Source organism: Lutzomyia longipalpis, chromosome 1, assembly GCF_024334085.1.
Source record: "Lutzomyia longipalpis isolate SR_M1_2022 chromosome 1, ASM2433408v1".
Classification (NCBI taxonomy): domain Eukaryota; kingdom Metazoa; phylum Arthropoda; class Insecta; order Diptera; family Psychodidae; genus Lutzomyia; species Lutzomyia longipalpis.
The window spans coordinates 26415206-26435828 of NC_074707.1; the positions used below are offsets into that span (position 1 = coordinate 26415206).

At 33.5% G+C, this 20623-nt stretch overlaps 2 protein-coding genes across 7 annotated transcripts in view; both read left to right on the forward strand.

The window, feature by feature from the left end:
- The window catches only part of LOC129797536 (REST corepressor), a 303631-nt gene that overhangs the window by 170910 nt on the left and 112098 nt on the right, over positions 1-20623 (forward strand). The window lies entirely within an intron of this gene.
- On the forward strand, positions 52-9467 carry LOC129797460 (probable maltase-glucoamylase 2). 6 transcript variants are annotated; one of them, XM_055840056.1, is made up of 9 exons: positions 52-80; positions 1889-1980; positions 4178-4374; positions 4913-5170; positions 5670-5946; positions 7024-7976; positions 8277-8804; positions 8912-9070; positions 9142-9467. In XM_055840056.1, the coding sequence occupies exons 1-9, from the start codon at positions 67-69 to the stop codon at positions 9343-9345; spliced, it is 2682 nt and encodes an 893-aa protein (XP_055696031.1). In that variant the 5' UTR covers positions 52-66; the 3' UTR covers positions 9346-9467. The 6 variants fall into 6 exon arrangements, with proteins under 6 accessions (XP_055696031.1, XP_055696037.1, XP_055696032.1 ...); XM_055840057.1 differs by lacking the exon at positions 52-80 and adding an exon at positions 411-540; XM_055840059.1 differs by lacking the exon at positions 52-80 and adding an exon at positions 560-672.

The following is a 20623-nucleotide window of genomic DNA, read 5'->3' on the forward strand; positions in this document are numbered from 1 at the left end:
ATCATTCCTTCCGGCTTTTTATCTAATCATTGGACGAAAAAAAACAATTCTTAGTATCTTAGGTCTATGCACTTCAGAAGGTAAGAGAATAAAAAATTAAAGATTTAGGGGGGGGGGGTTGGGACGGTATTCCACTTAGCTCTTTATACCTACCTCAATACATATTAAATTTCATCACATTTGCCACAGACTTCCTTTTATTATTTTAAAATATAAGGTCAATCGGAACTGTTTTGATGAATTGAAAAGCTTTACAAAAATTATTTTTATGCATTTTAAGAAATTCACTTAATCATTCCTTCCGGCTTTTTATCTAATCATTGGACGAAAAAAAAACAATTCTTAGTATCTTATCACCCAATCAAGGTTATCAACAGTTTCACCATTTTCTTCGAAACCACCTGAAATAATTCTCAGGTGTTCCTAATTGCTTTTAGTCTTATTTTGTCGATTAAACTATATTGTTTGTGCGGTGCGTCTGTTTTTTATAGTGAATTTCAAATAAATTGTTCATCGATCCAGTTATTATTTGTTTATATAGTGAGATTATGATTATACATTATGTATAGTTAAGATGAATGTTTACAATAATATTCATAAACTGTTATTTATTTTGGTCTCTTGTACTGCAGACATTTTCTCTCGTTTTCCTACTTAGAAAACTTCTAAAAGGTTGTAATGTGAATACGAAAAGATATCCCACTGAAATATATAATTAATAAAGTTTTGTTTATTGGTTGGTTAATCACGTCTACACAAATCTACACCGTTTGTCCGATCGTCGTGAAATTCGGTACAGAGGCTCCATATATCAGGCGTTTCCAAGTAGCCATAATAATTCCAACCCGATCCGCGAGCCTCCTTCAGGTAGCCCCCATATAAATTTCACGCTCTTTTGTGAATTTTTGAATTTGGCGTTATGAAAATAATTTTCTTCTCTTTGCAATTTCCTTTTGGAATTGATACTTATGTGGTTTCAACATATACTCACAAATTGTCCTTTAAAATCTCATAAATCTCACTATTATTTTATTATCTTTCGAAGCGCAACAAATCTTTATTATAATAAAAAAAACAGTCGTGTTTGTTATTAATCGTCCTTTACACACCTCACATGAGTTACGGAGTAAACAGTTTTTGCAGACTAACAAAAAAAAACCACAAATATAATTTTCGAGAAAAAAAAAACATTAGGTACAATAAAGAAATATCCCCCTGTATCCCACAAAAGCTCCCTTGCAATGTTAAATAGTGGCCAAGTTAGACCAACAGGAGATGAAAATCTCCGGACCCCATTTAACGTAACGTAGACCAACAATGAGGAATGCCCTAAAGGTCTGATAAAGGTTGAAAGCTTTGGGAAGTAAACTCATTGCTGTAACCATAGCGATTGACATTAAATATATTTATTTTATGCTTTTTGAGAGAATTTTGAATTGCGCGTTCTAAATAATGTGCGAAACTGATTTCTCCTCTTTGCAATATGTATTTTTGGAGATTAATAAATGATTCTCAATCTACCCATTAACCGGAAAGATACTCAATTTTAAGTAATATTTTAGGCTTCTTTCGGTATCATATCTTATTTACTACCTTTTAATGATTTTTTTTTTATTAAATGTGTATTCCATCACATCCAAAAGCGCGGAGCGCAATATATTCTCTAGAGTGGGGTACACTCATAGAACAAACTCCCGTTTTATCACCGCAAAGTGATAAATACGGAATTCTCTTATATGAAACACCACTTTTGCAGTGATAAATACAGAATTTTTTCTATGAGTGTAGGGTAAATTGTAGCGCAGCGACAATTTAACTCGTTTGTATGATAAACTGAGATAATCGTTAATAATACGATAACTTCTTCTTTTCTTAACATTTTTGAAAGGTTTGAAAGCGTATGTAACTATTCCAGCATGTTACCATTGAGGCGTCAGAAAGAAAAGAAGAACTACAGGAAAGGTATTCAACCTGAAAGAGGTAATCTTAAATACCTACATATTAGGTATACAATACATTCTGAACATTTTAGCATTTTTTTTTAAACTGTGAATATAAGGTATCTATTTATTCACATATTAATAATTCTAACTTTCTATGTACTTACCTATAGATGTATTAAACATAAGCTTTTTTAGAAACGGAAGGAATTTTCTCTCATATGGAAGCAGTAGACGAAATATTGTGTTAGTATGCTTGTATATAAGTAATACCCTCTGGTAATTTCCTTTAACTCAACGCATGAGATCCTTTCAGGATTCCGATAGAAATTATCACTGTTCTTTACACTCTTGGGCATAAAGCAACACAATACCTATAGCTACTTACATAATTTTACATAGAGTGCTCTTTGTTCTATAAACATTTATTATATGGTTCTCAAGTGATAAATTTTTAATGGGCCTAAGACTAAAAAAAATACATTAAATTTTTTTAATATAAATTTTGTCATATTAAATTCCATAACGTTGTTTCCTTCAGCGGGGAAAATTATGAGAATGAGAAAAAAGTATTAAGAGCGCATAAGGGCTTACTTGAGTAAATTTTCTTCAAACTATAGGTAAAGACGAAATTTCATTAGATGTGTCAAGAATTTTGTAATTAAATATTTGTGAGGATTTTCTCTCGAATTTAATTTATGCTCAATAGAACAGAGGGGGTGAGTAACTATTGCGTTCATGGTGCAGTTCCTTGCGTTCAATCTTGTGTTTTTGCGTTCATGATTCACCTTAGGCCATAATTTTTCCCTCCCCTTTGGGTTTTGGTGAAAAAGCATAATTTGTGGAAATAGCAAAAATTTTATATTTTTGCAATGAATGGGGGGTGATCAGGAGTTTTATTTGTTTTCGCTCTAAAACTAGAGGGCCACAAAATGCAAAAACCTGTTTTTTGTAAAAGAACTTGAATTAGATGAAAATATTTCCGGGTGTTCACGACTTCCGCGAAAATCTTAGCGGGTACTCGCGGTTTCTGCGAAAATTTTTGTGGGTAGTCACGACTTTTGCGGAATTTTTGCGGTTCCCGCAGATTTTTTCGCGATCCTTCGCGACTTCTGCCGTCTTTTTCGCCCTAAAACCAACAGGAAAACCAAAAAATTCGAAAACTGTTATTGGCAAGGGGTGAGTTAATCATTACATACATGGTGCAATTTCTTGCATTCATTCCATAAAGATCGCAAAGTGTGCGTTCATGGTTGACCTTAGGCCATAGTTATTCGCCCCCTGTAATAGAACATTGGCAAAATTACTTTCCTGAGTGCGGTTACCTTAAGCATAATAGAAGAGTTTAATCGATATGTGAATTAATTTCTCAATTAACAGAAACGTAATAATTAATTACCTATATTTACATCGAAAGTACAATTTCCCAATGCGATTTAATTATTTATGTACAATGAAAATATGTACATACATAATACATTACATACTTATAAAGTACATAATTCAAAATCAAGTTCAATGACATTCTTTAAATATGAATTAACTGAATAACGATTTTGAAGCGATTTTGAACAAATTAAAAGACAAAATATTTTGATAATACAAAAGATTTTTATATAATTTTTTATTTCGCATCCACTAGCCTTTTAGTAGAATTACATATATTAATAGAATCAATAGAGTGATTAGATTGATTGAACAACTGAATAAGTCACAGAAAAATTCAGGATCGTGGGGGAGGAGGTGGCACGAAGTATTCAACAGAGCTCAGTTTGCCGATACCTTCAACTCTGCCAGTCAACAATCTAATTTCACGTAAAAGACTTTTTTAAAACTTTTGTCAACCCCTCCACAAAAGACTTTAGTGCAATTTCAAAATAAAAGGTCTTAGAATATAATGATAATTTATTTCAGTCCTCCTACAATAAAAATATCAGTAAAAAAGTCAAATATTTTTTTAAAATGTTTATTTTAATTTTAAACAAAAGATAAAATATTTTTTGTGTCAAACTTTTTATATTTTATAAGAATATCTCCATAACAGAATAATATTTTTTTATAAATGAAACTAATAAATTCACAGTGAGATATTATTGCACAGGAAATCTGTCAGAGAAGTGAAGAAATGTTTTTTTTTAATTTCTTTAAAATTCTCCTTACTTATCACATGTGCCAAAGAAGTATCTGTACCAACTACCTATGTACGTACGATACAATAAAAACATTTTCAATTACAGAAACAGCTTTAATCCACGTTATATTGCTGAATAAAGCTTTCCGGGTTATTGTACTGCTTTTCCTTGCTGCTACTGTTATTCCCATAATTGTGTATTTGATGGTGTTCTCGCGAGAAATTGGGCCCTTGGAATACGATCGAAATCAAGTGGGAACATGCGGGCATTTAAAAAGTCTGCATGTTTCTTGTGGCCTTAAGGTGAGATTTAAAGAGAATGTGAGAAGAAATGCTTATTTAGGTTTAGAAGTGCTGTAAAAATGTGTTACTGTTTTATATGAATACTAACACAGGAAAATGCATGATTTTTTTTTAAATCATGGGGGCTCGGGATGACTAGTATATAATAAAGAAAGGATCTCTACACCGTTGGTCCGATCGCAATGAAATTTGATACAGATACTTCTGATACCAGGCGGTTGTCACCAACGAATAAATTTTCCATTAAATCTATTTCACCCTCTAAAATTTGCGCGAAGCGGGGCGAGGAAAATTGGAGCGAAGTGACAATTTACCTCGTAAAAATATAAGATTTGATTAATCTTACAACTATTTGCTTCATAAAAAAAAGAAAAGTTTTGGCCAACTGAATTTGATATTTATGTGGTAATCATTCAGGTTCTCAGTCTTTCGGCCAGTAAACTTTATACTTTGTCTCATAACATAAATTTTGATTACCTACAAGTGGTGGAAAAGAACGTGTAATATAAATATAAATATTCAACATTTCAAATTGCAGAGCATTTCTGAAAATTTTTGTCTTCTACGAGGATGCTGCTTCACTAGAAGGGATGGATGCTACCATACATTACCATCGAGACACCAGTATTACAACCCATCTTATATAACTTCCAATCTAACTAAAGAACTCCAACCATTACGCGATGTAACACCACTAGGAGTTGCAGCTATTTCATATCTTCAGCTGGTAATTGAACCTTTATCGAATGATAGGGCACGCCTTTATGTATGGAATCCAACAACAAAACAGAATCCTGTGAGTAAGAGTACATAATTACATATAGATCTTATCTATATCGTATCTTATCTATACTTTATACGTTTACGGCTGGACGGATATTTTTGGCGTCAACTTTTTTTTTTTTTGGAACGTTGGAACCCTTTTAATAGTCATGTATTTTAGAGTGGACACAGAAGCTGTGTTTGAATGAAGAAAGAGTCACATAAAAGAATTAATCATTTACAAGGAATAGAGAGGGTTTGAATTGTATCGGAATTTAGATCAACATGGGTCACTATTCACTATATACAATTTTTAAATTTCGATCTGAAAATCTGTCTTTTTAATAGCTTGCTGTTAACAATGAATGTATGTATATACACATTTTACAGATTAAATTTGAATCTCAAATTTGATTGTGTGGTCGGATAAACTCAAATAAAATATAGCAGTTCAATTAACTGTACAATAATGAAATATTCAACATGTTTCCTTAAGGGAAAATTGATTGTTTATGGTCTGTTACTAATTACAGGTTTATCCTGAAGCCATTGGAAATGAATCCACGAGTTACATATATCATATTTTTCAACCCGTTATTTATGCAGAATTTCGACGTAGAGTTGATGATTCACTTTTAGTTATTACATCCCGTGGCCCTCTGATTGTGGCACAAAATTACCTAGAATGGAGCTTTTATCTAGGAACACACATTTTGTTTGGTCTTGGTGACTTACATTTGCAGCCAGGCTTCAAGACAATTATTTTGAACAACGAAGCAAACGATGCAATTCCATTCATTCTGGCTTACAGTAAGTTTACCATTCATTTCATTACATACATCTAATTTCAAAGACTTTTTTTTGCGATTAATAATAATTCTCTTTCAACAATTACACTGTGATTTATTATCTATATAATAAAGAAAGGTCTGTTTGTTGGTAATCTTCCGTCGTGTTCGGCTATACAAATCTACGCCGTTTGACCGATCGCGATGAAATTTGGTACAGAGGCTCCTTATATCAGGCGGTTTCGAGTGGCCGTATTCATTTTCCCCCCATAGTCCTCCTTCAGGTAGCCCCCATATAACAGTCATGCATTTTTTGCGAATTTTTGAATTTCGCGCCTGAAATGTTGTATGAAAATGATTTCTTCTCTTTGCAAATTTTTTTTCGGGCCTTAATCTACTTATAAACCATTACAATTTTTTTCTCTAAAATTTGCGCGAAGCGCAACAAATCCCCGCGAAGCGGGGCGAGGTAAATCGGAGCGAAGCGACAATTTACCTCGTACACTATATAATACTCTTTTTTTTTCCTATTCACCATTCTCAGTAGAAAAATACCCAAATTTTGATTGCTTTTGTTTTGGCTTATATTAAATAATTAACAGCTTCTGATATTGAAATTAGAATATTTTGGATGCTCACAAATCTTTATACAATATCATATTCTTCACACATTTTATGTACCTACCTATCAAAATTTTAAAACTGCAAATTAATTTGATTTAATTTTTTTCAACAATAGTCTAAAATCTAAAATTAAATAATATAGAATCAATATTTTGGAATAAAGTTTCTTGACGATCTGAGAAGATTGTGTAAAAATTTGAAGTCGATCAGGCCACAAGCAAAAAATTTGTTAAAAATGGGAATTCAAAAATTAATGTAATGGTCTAATTTATTTGTTCTTAGTTGTCATTAACATTCATTTCATTTCTCGACAATTCTAACACATATTGTTCAGATTTATCATTATATAATAAAAATATTTTATACTGAGATTAAAAAAATCAAATTGACTGTACGCCAGTAAAATTCTGGAAGTGTTAAAATGTTTTCAAGTTTGCATGTTTTAATTTTGATTTCCGTATTTCCATCATTTTAGATGCTACAACCGAAATGTTCCATGGAATTTATATAAACGCACCGTATCCAGTTGAAGTTGAAATCACTGAGAGCTATTTAGTTATAGTTAGAGCTATTTTTGATACATCATTTCACATTGATGTACTATGTGGTCCAACAATCGGTAATTTGATGGATCAGTTAATGGAGCAAACAGAACAAAATCTACATCCACTGCCAAATTGGTTTTTTGGTTTTCACATTTGTGATACGAATATTACAAGAAATCTCACAGATTCAGTGATTGAGGTTCTGGAGTTACTTTCCTCTGATTTTGTAACTGAGCAGCCATTTGATACTCATTGCATACGAGAACAGTTGCTGTGGTTGGGTGACGATATAAAGGGATTACCAAGCGAGGTGAGGAGCGCTATTAGTAAAATGAAATGGCTCGGAAAAAGTTTTATTGCTTCCATGACTGCAGTACTTCCAGCTGATCTCAAGAGTGCAGCTTATCATATGGCCAAAGCAAAGGGATTATTAATGAGGCATCCCACTTTAGAAGAGCCTTACATTGGCCGTATTGGCAAGACGAATGTGGTCTATGTGGACTGGGTTGGATCAAATCAAGAAAATTTGTATGAATGGTCAAATCAATTCATGCCCAACAATTTATCTGCAGATGGATATATGGTGCAGGCCAATTGGATGTGGGATCAAAGTGATGGTGAAAAAATACCCCACTCATTTCCATATATTTCAATGGATATGATAAATGCCAGCAAGAATATAGTACCGTGGTTTATTCGTCAAAGTGGCACAGATGGAAAGGCCTCAATTTTCTCCCATAATTTTGCAGCATCAGCGCAGATTGACGTAATAAGGAAAGTCCTTGGAAATGAATCGTTTATTTTATCTGAAAGTTCGCTATTTGCAAATGTACCAATCTCTCGTAGACAAGTACCATCTACATGGACAGAATTGAGAAATTTAGTAAGTATCTATAGAAAATATATTAGACTTATGTACCTATAACGCATATCTTTTTTACGTAAATATTTTGAAATGTGCCGTTTTATAATATTAATTTCTAGTTTTTTTTTTTAAAGAAAATATTATATGTATTTAGGTTTACAGGTATATGAATGTACTTCACATGAATAGGCTTAGATGTAAAAGTTCATTTAAAAATACACAGCTAAATCCTTTTAGCTGTGATTCTTTTTATATTGTTGTGATGCCTGTGATGCCCAGTAAAGTTGGTTGTTTTAAGTAAGAAAATCTTTGATTCAGGTTCGTCGTACGATGGGCCAATCGATTTCTGGAATTTACTTCAGTTCAGCAAATATTTGTGGAGATGGCGAGACATGGACGGAAGAGCTATGTATTCGTTGGTATCAATTCGCTTCGCTATCACCTTTCTACCGAGTAGCGTCCGCAAAGGCTCCAACATCATTTTCGAAATTCGCTCAAAGTTTGCTGAGAGCATCAACGGAGAGACGATACTCACTTTATTTGTACATTCATACTGTTGTGACAGAAAGAAGACCTCTTCTCACACCTTTATTCTATGAATATCCTGACCTCATAGCATTGATGGACAATTTAACACACCAGGCGCTTGTCGGACCCTCTCTCCTGTTTGCACCAGTACTGCTGCCTGGTGTTCAACATATCAATATTTTCTTCCCTGAGGTATACTACGAGATTGGCGGTGGGCAGCAATTAATTGCAAATACGTGGGCTGAACTACCTGTTGTTGAGACAGACGCACCCCTTTTCATTCGTGCTGGACATATTGTTCCTATACAGCATACAAAGGTATTATTTGCTGCTGTATTATGTATAGAAACATTAACAAATTTCTATACATCATTTTATATTGGAATTTCATATTGAATTGTATTGAATGTTAAATTTCATTTTAGAATGTTCGGTCAATAACAGTCATGCAAATGAAACCTATTCATTTATATGTCGCTCTGGGTCCATTGGAAAATGGCATAAGTACTGCAATAGGTAAAGTGCAATTTGATTCAGAATACAAAGTTACATTTAACGCGGCTTACACAACCTCATCAGAACAGGTAAATTTATATTTTTGTAAAGATATTTTATCAATCCAATATATATAATATATATATTTAATTTCAATTAGACGCAACTAAAATTATCATCGTACTCTAAACTAACTTGTCGCACCACTACAAATCTCACCATAGAAAGTGTAAAAATCTATGGTTCTGGTGTTTCGGATGTTGGCGTCTTTACATATTCTATAAAAGTGGGGCATAATTTATGTGGTGGAAATTTAAACTTGACAGAAGATTTGAGTTTTCTAAATAAAAGAAATTCAATATAAGGATTACTGATTTTTTCTTTATGTATTAGCAATAGTATTTGTCACACGAAAAATTTATTGTATTGTACCTACTGTATACAGATTGTTTGTAATAAATAAAAAAAATGTATTAGTTTTCTCAATGTACATTGTATATATTCGCTTGGCCCATTCATTATGAACCTATCTCAAAAACGCTACTTTTCAGGAGAGCCGATTTTCTAAAATGTATGAGAAATTTACGTATTTTGCCTTTTTTCTGGCTCCAACTTACCAATTATCTCACACAAATGATGGTATTCACTCACTATTACCATTTAGAAAGCACTGGCACCCCAAATTATGTAAAATAATTAGCAAAAAGTGCAAAAATATTGCAAAATATGCACAGAAAATACTTTATAGGTTCTCCTTGCACGGAGTTTGAGAAAATTTTTATGTGCCGGAGTGTTCGGCAAAGCTCGGGTCGACCGTCCTTGAATGTAAGCACTAGGTCTCTCTTTCTTTCCTGCGCGCGCCGATAGATTCGTGTGCATCTTGTATGTGTGTGTGTTAGCTCCACAATTTCCTTCAGCGAGAATGAATTTTTCGTCCCAAATGGAATTGTTGCTTCTCTGCCACCAAGGGGATTTGGAATCTCATCTCCATAACCCAATGGATTATCACATCCTGGACAATTAGGGGGGGCTGGGGCAAAAATGTTTGTTTTTTATCAAATTCTGGAAAAATAGGGGATTTTGGGTCAAATTGGTGGGTTTTTCGCCGGAATTGTGGTCACTCCTCATTGGTAATGATGGAGTGACCTCCGGATTGGGGATCTTCATCTCAGGAATATCAACTCCTGGACAATTAGGGGGGCTGGGGCAAAATTTTTTATTTTTCGCCGGAATTGTGGTCACTCCTCATTGGTAATGATGGAGTGACCTTCGGATTAGGGATCTCATCCCAGGAATATCAACTCCTGGACAATTAGGGGAGGCTGGGGCAATTTTTTTTATTTTTCGATGCAATTGTGGTCACTCCTCATTGGTAATGATGGAGTGACCTTCGGATTGGGGATCTTCATCTCAGGAATATCAACTCCTGGACAATTAGGGGGGCTGGGGCAAAATTTTTTATTTTTCGCCGCAATTGTGGTCACACCTCATTGGTAATGATGGAGTGACCTTCGGATTAAGGATTTCATCCCAGGAATATAAAATTCTGGAAAAATAGGGGATGTTGGGACAAATTGGTGGGTTTTTCACCGGATTTGTGGTCACTCCTCATTGGTAATGATGGAGTGACCTCTGGATTGGGGATCTCATCCCAGAAATATAAAATTCTGGACAATTAGGGGGGGGCTGGGGCATAAAGTTTTGTATTTCGCCGGAATTGTGGTCACTCCTCATTGGTAATGATGGAGTGACCTCCGGATTGGGGATCCCATTCCAGGAATATCAACTTCTGGACAATTAGGGGAGGCTGGGGCAAATTTTTTTGTTTTTTTTGCCGGATTTGTGGTCACTCCTCATTGGTAATGATGGAGTGACCTCCGGATTGGGGATCTCACCCCAGGAATATAAAATTCTGGAAAAATAGGGGATGTTGGGGCAAATTGGTGGGTTTTGCGCCGGAATTGTGCTCACTCCTCAGTGTTAATGATGACTAAAATATTTTATAAAAATTTTTTCAATAAACAAGAATATTTTCAAGCGGCTTCCTCAGAAAATCGCACTGCCTATATATAACTTTTCTTAATTAAAAAAAAATATTGTAAAGCCCGTAAAGTTTTCGAGCAATACCAAACTTTTTATTTAAAATTTTTCTTCAATATAATAAAAAATCGTCAAGCCCGTAGAGCCTTCGCAAAGAATCAAACTACTTTTCTTTTCTATTGAGAAGAAATACCTTTTCTTCTCAATAAATTCACTCATTATTCTTAAAGAGTTCTTTCCTTTTTCCTTTAAGACTCCCGAAAATTCTTTCAAAGAACAAAATAATTCTTAATTAAAGAAAGAATTAAAAAAAGAAATGCCCTTTCTTCTCAATAAATTCACTAGTTATTCTTGAAGAGTTCTTTCCTTTTTCCTTTAAATTCCCGGAAATTCTTTCAAAGAACAAAATGATTTTTTATTAAAGAAAGAATTAAAGGAAGAAATACCTTTTCTTCTCAATAAATTCACTAGTTATTCTTGAAGACTTCTTTCCTTTTTCCTTTAAATTCCCGGAAATTCTTTCAAAGAACAAAATGATTTTTTATTAAAGAAAGAATTAAAAAAAGAAATGCCCTTTCTTCTCAATAAATTCACTAGTTATTCTTGAAGAGTTCTTTCCTTTTTCCTTTAAATTCCCGGAAATTCTTTTAGAGAACAAAATGATTCTTTATTAAAGAAAGAATTAAAAAAAGAAATGCCCTTTCTTCTCAATAAATTCACTAGTTATTCTTGAAGAGTTCTTTCCTTTTTCCTTTAAATTCCCGGAAATTCTTTCAAAGAACAAAATGATTTTTTATTAAAGAAAGAATTAAAGGAAGAAATACCTTTTCTTCTCAATAAATTCACTCATTATTCTTAAAGAGTTCTTTCCTTTTTCCTTTAAGACTCCGGAAAATTCTTTCAAGAACAAAATGATTTTTTATTAAAGAAAGAATTGAAGGAAGAAATACCTTTTCTTCTCAATAAATTCACTAGTTATTCTTGAAGACTTCTTTCCTTTTTCCTTTAAATTCCCGGAAATTCTTTCAAAGAACAAAATGATTCTTTATTAAAGAAAGAATTAAAAAAAGAAATGCCCTTTCTTCTCAATAAATTCACTAGTTATTCTTAAAGAGTTCTTTCCTTTTTCCTTTAAATTCCCGGAAATTCTTTCAAAGAACAAAATGATTTTTTATTAAAGAAAGAATTAAAGGAAGAAATACCTTTTCTTCTCAATAAATTCACTCATTATTCTTAAAGAGTTCTTTCCTTTTTCCTTTAAGACTCCGGAAAATTCTTTCAAGAACAAAATGATTCTTAATTAAAGAAAGAATTAAAGGAAGAAATACCTTTTCTTCTCAATAAATTCACTAGTTATTCTTGAAGACTTCTTTCCTTTTTCCTTTAAATTCCCAAATATTCCTTAAAAGAACAAAATGATTCTTAATTAAAGAAAGAATTAAAGGAAGAAATACCTTTTCTTCTCAATAAATTCACTAGTTATTCTTGAAGACTTCTTTCCTTTTTCCTTTAAATTCCCAAATATTCCTTAAAAGAACAAAATGATTCTTTATTAAAGAAAGAATTAAAAAAAGAAATGCCCTTTCTTCTCAATAAATTCACTAGTTATTCTTGAAGACTTCTTTCCTTTTTCCTTTAAATTCCCGGAAATTCTTTCAAAGAACAAAATGATTTTTTATTAAAGAAAGAATTAAAGGAAGAAATACCTTTTCTTCTCAATAAATTCACTAATTGTTCTTGAAGAGTTCTTTCCTTTTTCCTTTAAATTCTTGAAAATTCTTTCAAAGAACAAAATGATTTTTTGTTAAAGAAGGAATTAAAGGAAGAAATAGCTTTTCTTCTAAATAAATTCATTAGTTATTCTTGAAGAGTTCTTTCCTTTTTCCTTTAAATTCCCGGAAATTCTTTCAAAGAACAAAATGATTCTTAATTAAAGAAGGAATTAAAAAAAGAAAGGCCTTTTCTTCTAAATAAATTCACTAATTATTCTTGAAGAGTTCTTTCCTTCAGGATTCCCGAAAATTCTTTAAAAGGACAAAATGATTCCTAATTAAAGAAGGAATTAAAGAAAGAAAGGCCCTTCTCAATAAATTCACTAATTATTCTTGAGGAGTTCTTTCCTTTTTCCTTCAAGATTCTTTATTAAAGAAAGAAATGCCTTTTTCTTAACAAATTCAGTAATTATTCTTAAATAGTTCTTTTTTTTCATTTTTTTTAAATACCCCAATTTTTTTACAAGAACAAAATGATTCAAAAAAATTTTGGATCTAAAAAAAATGGTGAATTTTCTAAGAAGAGAAGGCATTTCTTTCTTTAATCCCTTCTTTTATAAAGAATCATTTTGTTCTTCTAATTTTTCTTTATTTTCCTATTAAAATTAAAATGGTTTCGTTCTTCTAAAGACTTTTCAGATACCTATTTTGATAAAAATTAAAAGGGAAGGATCTCTTTAAGAATAATTAGTGATTTTTTTCAGAAAAAAGGGAATTTCTTTCTTTAGTTCCGTATTACAGATAAAACTACTTTTTTCTTCTTAAAATTTTTAAGGCACTTTGATAAAATTTAAAAGAAAATAACTCTTTAGGAATAATTAGTGAATTTGTTGACCAAAAAAGTAGATTTCATTCTTTAAATCCTTCTTTGATTAAAAATTATTTTTATTCAGGCTTGAGAATATTTTTCTATTAAAATGTAGTATAGTTATTACCGAAGGCTCTACGGGCTTTACAATATATATTTTTTTTAAATTAAGAGAAGTTATAAATAGGCAGTTTGACTTTCTGCGGAAGCTGCTTGTAAATATTCTTTTTTATTGAAAATAATTTTTTTTTAAATATTTTAGTCACTTCATCATTGTAAATAAAAAGTGACCACAATTTCGGTGCAAAACCCTACAATTTGCCCCAACATCCCCTATTTTTCCAGAATTTTATATTCCTGGGATGAGATCCCGAACCCGGAGGTCACTCCATCATTACCAATGAGGAGTGACCACAAATCTGGCGAAAAACCCACCAATTTGCTCCAGCCTCCCCTAATTGTCCAGAATTTTATATGTCTAGGATGAGATCCCCAATTCGGAGGTCACTCCATCATTACCAATGAGGAGTGACCACAAATCCGGCGAAAAACCCACCAATTTGCCCCAGCCTCCCCTAATTGTCCAGGAGTTGATATTCCTGGGATGAGATCCCTAACCCGGAGGTCACTCCATCATTACCAATGAGGAGTGACCACAAATCCGGCGAAAAACCCACCAATTTGCCCCAACAGCCCCTATTTTTCCAGAATTTGATATTACTGGGATGAGATCCCCAATCCGGAGGTCACTCCATCATTACCAATGAGGAGTGACCACAAATCCGGCGAAAAACCCACCAATTTGCCCCAACAGCCCCTATTTTTCCAGAATTTGATATTACTGGGATGAGATCCCCAATCCGGAGGTCACTCCATCATTACCAATGAGGAGTGACCACAATTCCGGCGAAAAACAAAAATTTTTGTCCCAGCCCCCCCTAATTGTCCAGAATTTGATATTACTGGGATGAGATCCCCAATCCGAAGGTCACTCCATCATTACCAATGAGGAGTGACCACAATTCCGGCGAAAAACCCACCAATTTGCCCCAACAGCCCCTATTTTTCCAGAATTTTATATTCCTGGGATGAGATCCCCAATCCGAAGGTCACTCCATCATTACCAATGAGGAGTGACCACAATTCCGGCGAAAAACAAAAATTTTTGCCCCAGCCCCCCCTAATTGTCCAGAATTTTATATTCGTGGGATGAGATCCCCAATCCGGAGGTCACTCCATCATTACCAATGAGGAGTGACCACAAATCCGGCGAAAAACCCACCAATTTGCCCCAACAGCCCCTATTTTTCCAGAATTTTATATTCCTGGGATGAGATCCCCAATCCGAAGGTCACTCCATCATTACCAATGAGGAGTGACCACAAATCCGGCGAAAAACCCACCAATTTGCCCCAACAGCCCCTATTTTTCCAGAATTTTATATTCCTGGGATGAGATCCCCAATCCGAAGGTCACTCCATCATTACCAATGAGGAGTGACCACAATTCCGGCGAAAAACAAAAATTTTTGCCCCAGTCCCCCCCCCCCTAATTGTCCACGAAAAGGTTAGTTTAACATCAAAAGATTCATTTAAAATGATTGGGAAAATAAAAAAAAATGTACTGGTAAGCTGACCAAGCTTACGAGAGCTGTGTTTCTTTCAGTGTACCAATTTTGTGAGAGCAAACTATAACGCAAAATAATTTAAATACGCGCAAAGTCGGGAGAAGTTGAAAAGTCATCCCCCAAGAAATCTTTAAAACGCCATATCTCGGGAACGGCTCCATAGATTTTCGAGTTTGAGCTATCGTTGGAAAGGTCTTAACCTGAACTATAATATATTGAAATATGAAGTAAATCGATAATGGCATTTTCGAAATATTCGAGTTCGAAATTTTCGAAAATTTTGATTTTGACTTTAGCGCCTCTTGCGGTCATTTCTCGAACTTGCAATGTTCTAGACATTTGTAGGGCTTCACGAAACCTTTCATTTGCACTTGAGTTGATCAAAATCGGACTTGTAGAACCCGAGATATGACATGCCAACTTTGGAAGGCTATATCTCGAGAACGGAGACATAGATTTTCTTCATTTATGGCATGGGGCTAGATAATATGGTCAGCTATAACATATCAAAAAATGAAGCAAATCGATAATGGCGTTTTCGAGATATTCATCGAAAACTCATCGAAAATTTTGTTTTTAATTTTTGGCCCCCTAGCGGTCACTTTTAAAACTTTGGATGTTCTAGAGAGTTGTAGGGTTTGTTGAGATCTTTCATTTGACCCCGGGTTGATCAAAATCGGTCAAACCGTTTTCGAGTTATGGTCGATTTTCGATGAAAAATTGTGGCAGCCATATTGGCTAAACGGCTTGACCGATTTTCAAAAATTTGGTATCGTTGGAAAGCTCTTGATGGCCCCTACAACATATCAAAATTTCAGATTTTTCGCTATTACAGGGGCTGAGATATAGCGAAAACAAAATTTTGAGGTTATTCAAAATGGCGGACGGAGGGGTGGGGGGTAAAATTTGACATCATAATCGGATGTCTTCCAGTCGACTTTTAAACTTTGCCGTTTACCGCAAGTCTCTATCTATCACCGTTCTCTCGCAATTCAGCGATTGATTCCGGACGGCCGGACGGACGGACGGCCGGCCGGAAAAAAAAATTTTTGGCGCATACGTTTTTTGGAATGTGGGGACCCTAATTCGTGCTCATCCCAAGTTTGAGCCCGATCTGACGACTTTCGATTTTGCTCGGTACACAAAAGCTGTGTCTGAAAGAAACACAGCTAAAATTAGTGGAAAAAAAAAGAAATCATTGACATTGGTAAGATTTGATACCGCGACCCCGCCGACCATAATATACGAAAACGGCTACGCTACACGTCTCCCAAACCAGCGTTGGCAGCAAGCAAGCAAACTTTTTATTAAGCCTGCCTACCACCACGCTCACGGGGTGGAGAAACACACACACACATAAGCATGCGCGCCCGGATAGGGTGCCTTACAGGCAGCGAGAAAGAAAAAACCGCTGCGAACAATCTTGCGCGCTATTCTTTTCTCGCATGAAAATCTCCGGTGCCGAGCCGAACATTTGAGGTTTTTAATGCCCGGAGATTTATAAAAATTTTTCGACTCCGTTCAGTAAAATCCTTATAACTCCATAGGAACATTAAATATTTGCGTAATATTTTATGGGGTGATAGAGGGATAGTTGGAGCACTGAAATACACAAAAAAGCATTATAAGCCTAAGTCGACTTAGGTTCATAATGAATGGGCCAAGCGATATGTATCGACGCTCCCGAAGATTATGTGTTAAAAGATAGGAATATGGTTCATAATCTTCGGGCACGTCGGTATTTTTTTACAATGTACATACATATCGAGGGCTGCATTGTAAAACCGGCTAAGTCGGTTCGGAGCTCACACCGACTTAGCCGGTTTTACAATGCAGCCCTCGATATGTATTATTTATTCTTCTATAATAATAAAGAAAGGTCTGTTTGTTGGTAGTCACATCTGCAAAGTTATACAATTTTATACCGTTTGTTCGATCGCAATGAAATTTGGTACAGTGACTTCTTATATCAAGGGATTTCGAATGGCATACATTAATTCTCTCAACTCCTTCCTCAAGTATCTATGTATTTTTGGGTACCGACATAAATGTTGAGTGAAATTAACTTCTTCTCTTTGTAATATTTTGTTTGGATGAGTCTTCTGTTAAATCTGTGTTCCACCAGAAATATTTTCTTTCCAAAAAATAAGAATATCGTTGTATCTGTGCTCAATATCGATATTATAGACATTGGAAGAAACTTGGGCACAGAATACCATAAGAAAATTTTTCTTTTATCTATGATTTATAACCTTGGTAACATTTAATGTATACTACATACATATGTTGCGATTTATAAAAAACTTCAGAGATGTCATTAAAATTGTGAATTCTTTTCGGAAAGATATATAATTAAATTTATAATAATACTAGTCAACCCCGAGCCCCAATCAAGTGTGAGCAAACACCATTTTAAGCTATAAAAGGGGGGCGAATATTAATAAGAGGGATGAATAATATGGTACTCCGAAAAATTTTAAAAATAAAAAAATCCTGTTATCTAACCCTTCAGTTAGAAGTAGAAAATAGAAAAAATAATTTTTTCTGTGGGGGCGCTATGTTTGGGGGAGGGGTCGGAATCCCATTTAACGTTTGCAACTCGTATTGACCCCCCTATACCACCATATAATATTTCATCAAGGTCGGCCCAGCCGTTTCATGTGACACAGACAGACAGACAAACAAACATTTCAGCTTTATATATTAAAGATTGTTGTTTCCAAGAAGGGGTTTAGTTTAAAGTGGGCTTGATTTGCCAAAGAATGGGAAATATAATTAAAATACTTTCGAAATCGACGCTCACCGGAAGGAGAATTTCAAAAATTCCCAATTTCTCTATCTAAAATACTTTCAACTGGAATATATGAGGAAGATTAGGAAGCATTGATTTGATTAAATTCGATCGTAATAAAACGTAAATAATTTTTTTTCCTTAGAAGCGACATTAGGTTCAATAATTAACAAAATGGCAATAACCCATCGTAGAATTAGAGAAAAGTTTAGAATTTAAATTTTATTTTATCAATTGACCATCACATGATTGCATAATTTTATACGCTTAGGGGAGGGCGGGGTTAATAAAGTCATTTAATGGTTTAGGAAAAGCTCAAAATATCATATTTCCCAAACAGATAAAGTGAAATGCATAGCTCAATTCTTTAGGATATTTCTTGCCCTACAACTCTTTCTCAGATCATTTTGTTCTATCTAGCTAGGAAATATGATATTTTAGACGTTTTCCAATCCCTTATGTGACTTTATTAGCCCCGCTCTCCCCTACAGAGAAAAAGCGATTCATGATATGAATATGAACATTTATTAAAATATAATTTGAACATACACATATTAAAAATTGATGTAAAATTTTAACAAGAGACTAATATGATTTAAAAATTAGAAAAATTGTTAAAACGTTTTACCTCATTCATTCGTTAATTTTATTCAAACTATTTCAAATTACAAAAAGTTTTAATACATATGCAAATAAACAGTAGTTTAATTCATAAAATAGTTGGTGCTTCACATAACAGCTTATACAAAATGTAATTACATTTTGTTAGAATATTAAAAACAATCTAAATTGAAATCGCTTGTTTATCGTAAAATGTCTGAACATTTGATTCTTCTCCATATTATAATGATCTGCACTATAATGATACTATTTTCTTTTATTTTAACACTTTGTTTTATATAAAATATCAATTATCATCGTCACAATGGGGTTATTCAATAGCACGCAACAACTTAGACTATATGCGCGAAATACCAATTAAAATGGTTAAAAGAGAGTTATTAATTTTTTTTCAATATAAAATCATAGTTTTTTTTTTAAAATTATATTGGTGTTCCATTTTGTGGTTTATATTTTATTATACATATTTTACATGTAACACTGATACTATCATTTTGTTTTCAAATAATATGAAAAGAAGATTACAATCAATTTATTTATTTCAATTCCAATTTGGAAACACAGGGAGAATAACTATGGCTCAAGTTGAAGCATGAACGCAAGATTTGCCCCCTTTTTGGAAATTTTTGCAATGTCCTATTGAACCCGTATTTTCAGCTTTAATTTTTTACCTCTTAGCGATTTTTTTTAATTAGCTGTAATTCTTTCTACTTATGTAGCTGAGGTTGTATATGTAAACCGATTTCTGTATTATTTCTACCACCTAATAATGCAAAGTCATTGTGATCGGGCCGAGCGAGCTAAAACTTGGAATGATTTTAAATTAGTCAATAGGTACTTGACATACTGATTAAATTAACCAGAGATATGGCCTTTCGTCAACTTCAAAGGGCTCGAAAGATTTTCTTATCTGACTTATCGCTTTAACATATTAAAATACTTGGTGTTCGCCACGAAGTTAAACACCAAATAATTTAATCAAAATGCGTAGCTCAATTTTAGAAGATTAAAGTCAAATTTTTTCTTCAATTTTATTCCCCTAGTGCTCAATTCAAATGAGATCTGTTATTTGAATTTTTTTTTGTATTGAATTAGCTAAACGGTTTGAACGAATTTTGTAAAGGAAGTATCTTTGGAAAGGTCTTGAAGCCCCATATCAATATTTCAGACCTCCAGCTTTAATAGGGGCTAAGATAAAGCAAAACCAATATTAAAAAAAGCTGTGTCTGAAAGAAACACAGCTAAAATCTCAATATGGTTGACGCAGGGGTGGGGGTATACTTAACATCATAATTGAATGTCTTACAGTCGATATTTAAACTTTGCCGTTGACCACAAGTCTATTTTATGTGCATGCGTTTTTTGGTATATAAGGACCCTAATTTGTGATCATACCAAGTTTGAGCTCAATCTAACAGCATTAAATTTTATGTTCACAAAAACTGTGGTATTCTTTTCTTCCAAGGAATAACGTTCAACCATTGCAACATTCGCTTATAATCAAATTCATCAAATGAAAATAGAAAAAAATCAACTCTATATAGAATACGGAAAAGTAAATATTGGGATTATAACTGAATTCTTATGAACATAAGGTTGTACATATGTACCTAAGTGAGAAGATCTAAAATTGAAAATCTATGGAGTCGTTCTGGATGCAGACTTAAATATGAAATTTGTTACCATACAGGTTGATATTCTTGTGCCGAAGAAAGAATAACAGTTTCATGAGAAAGGTTACCATTTACATACTATTACTTTTTATTTTGTATAGGTAGGTATATTGTATTATTTTCATATATTATTAGAAAATGGAAGATCTTCAAATGAACATAATATAAAAACTTTGAAAAAAATACAGGTATTAATGATTTTTATTTATTCATTAGTAGTCGGCCTGTCGTAACTAGAATTAATGATTACTAATAGTTCTAGATAATAAAAATATCTAGTTTTTGTGTAGCCGACGTAGAAATGATGAAG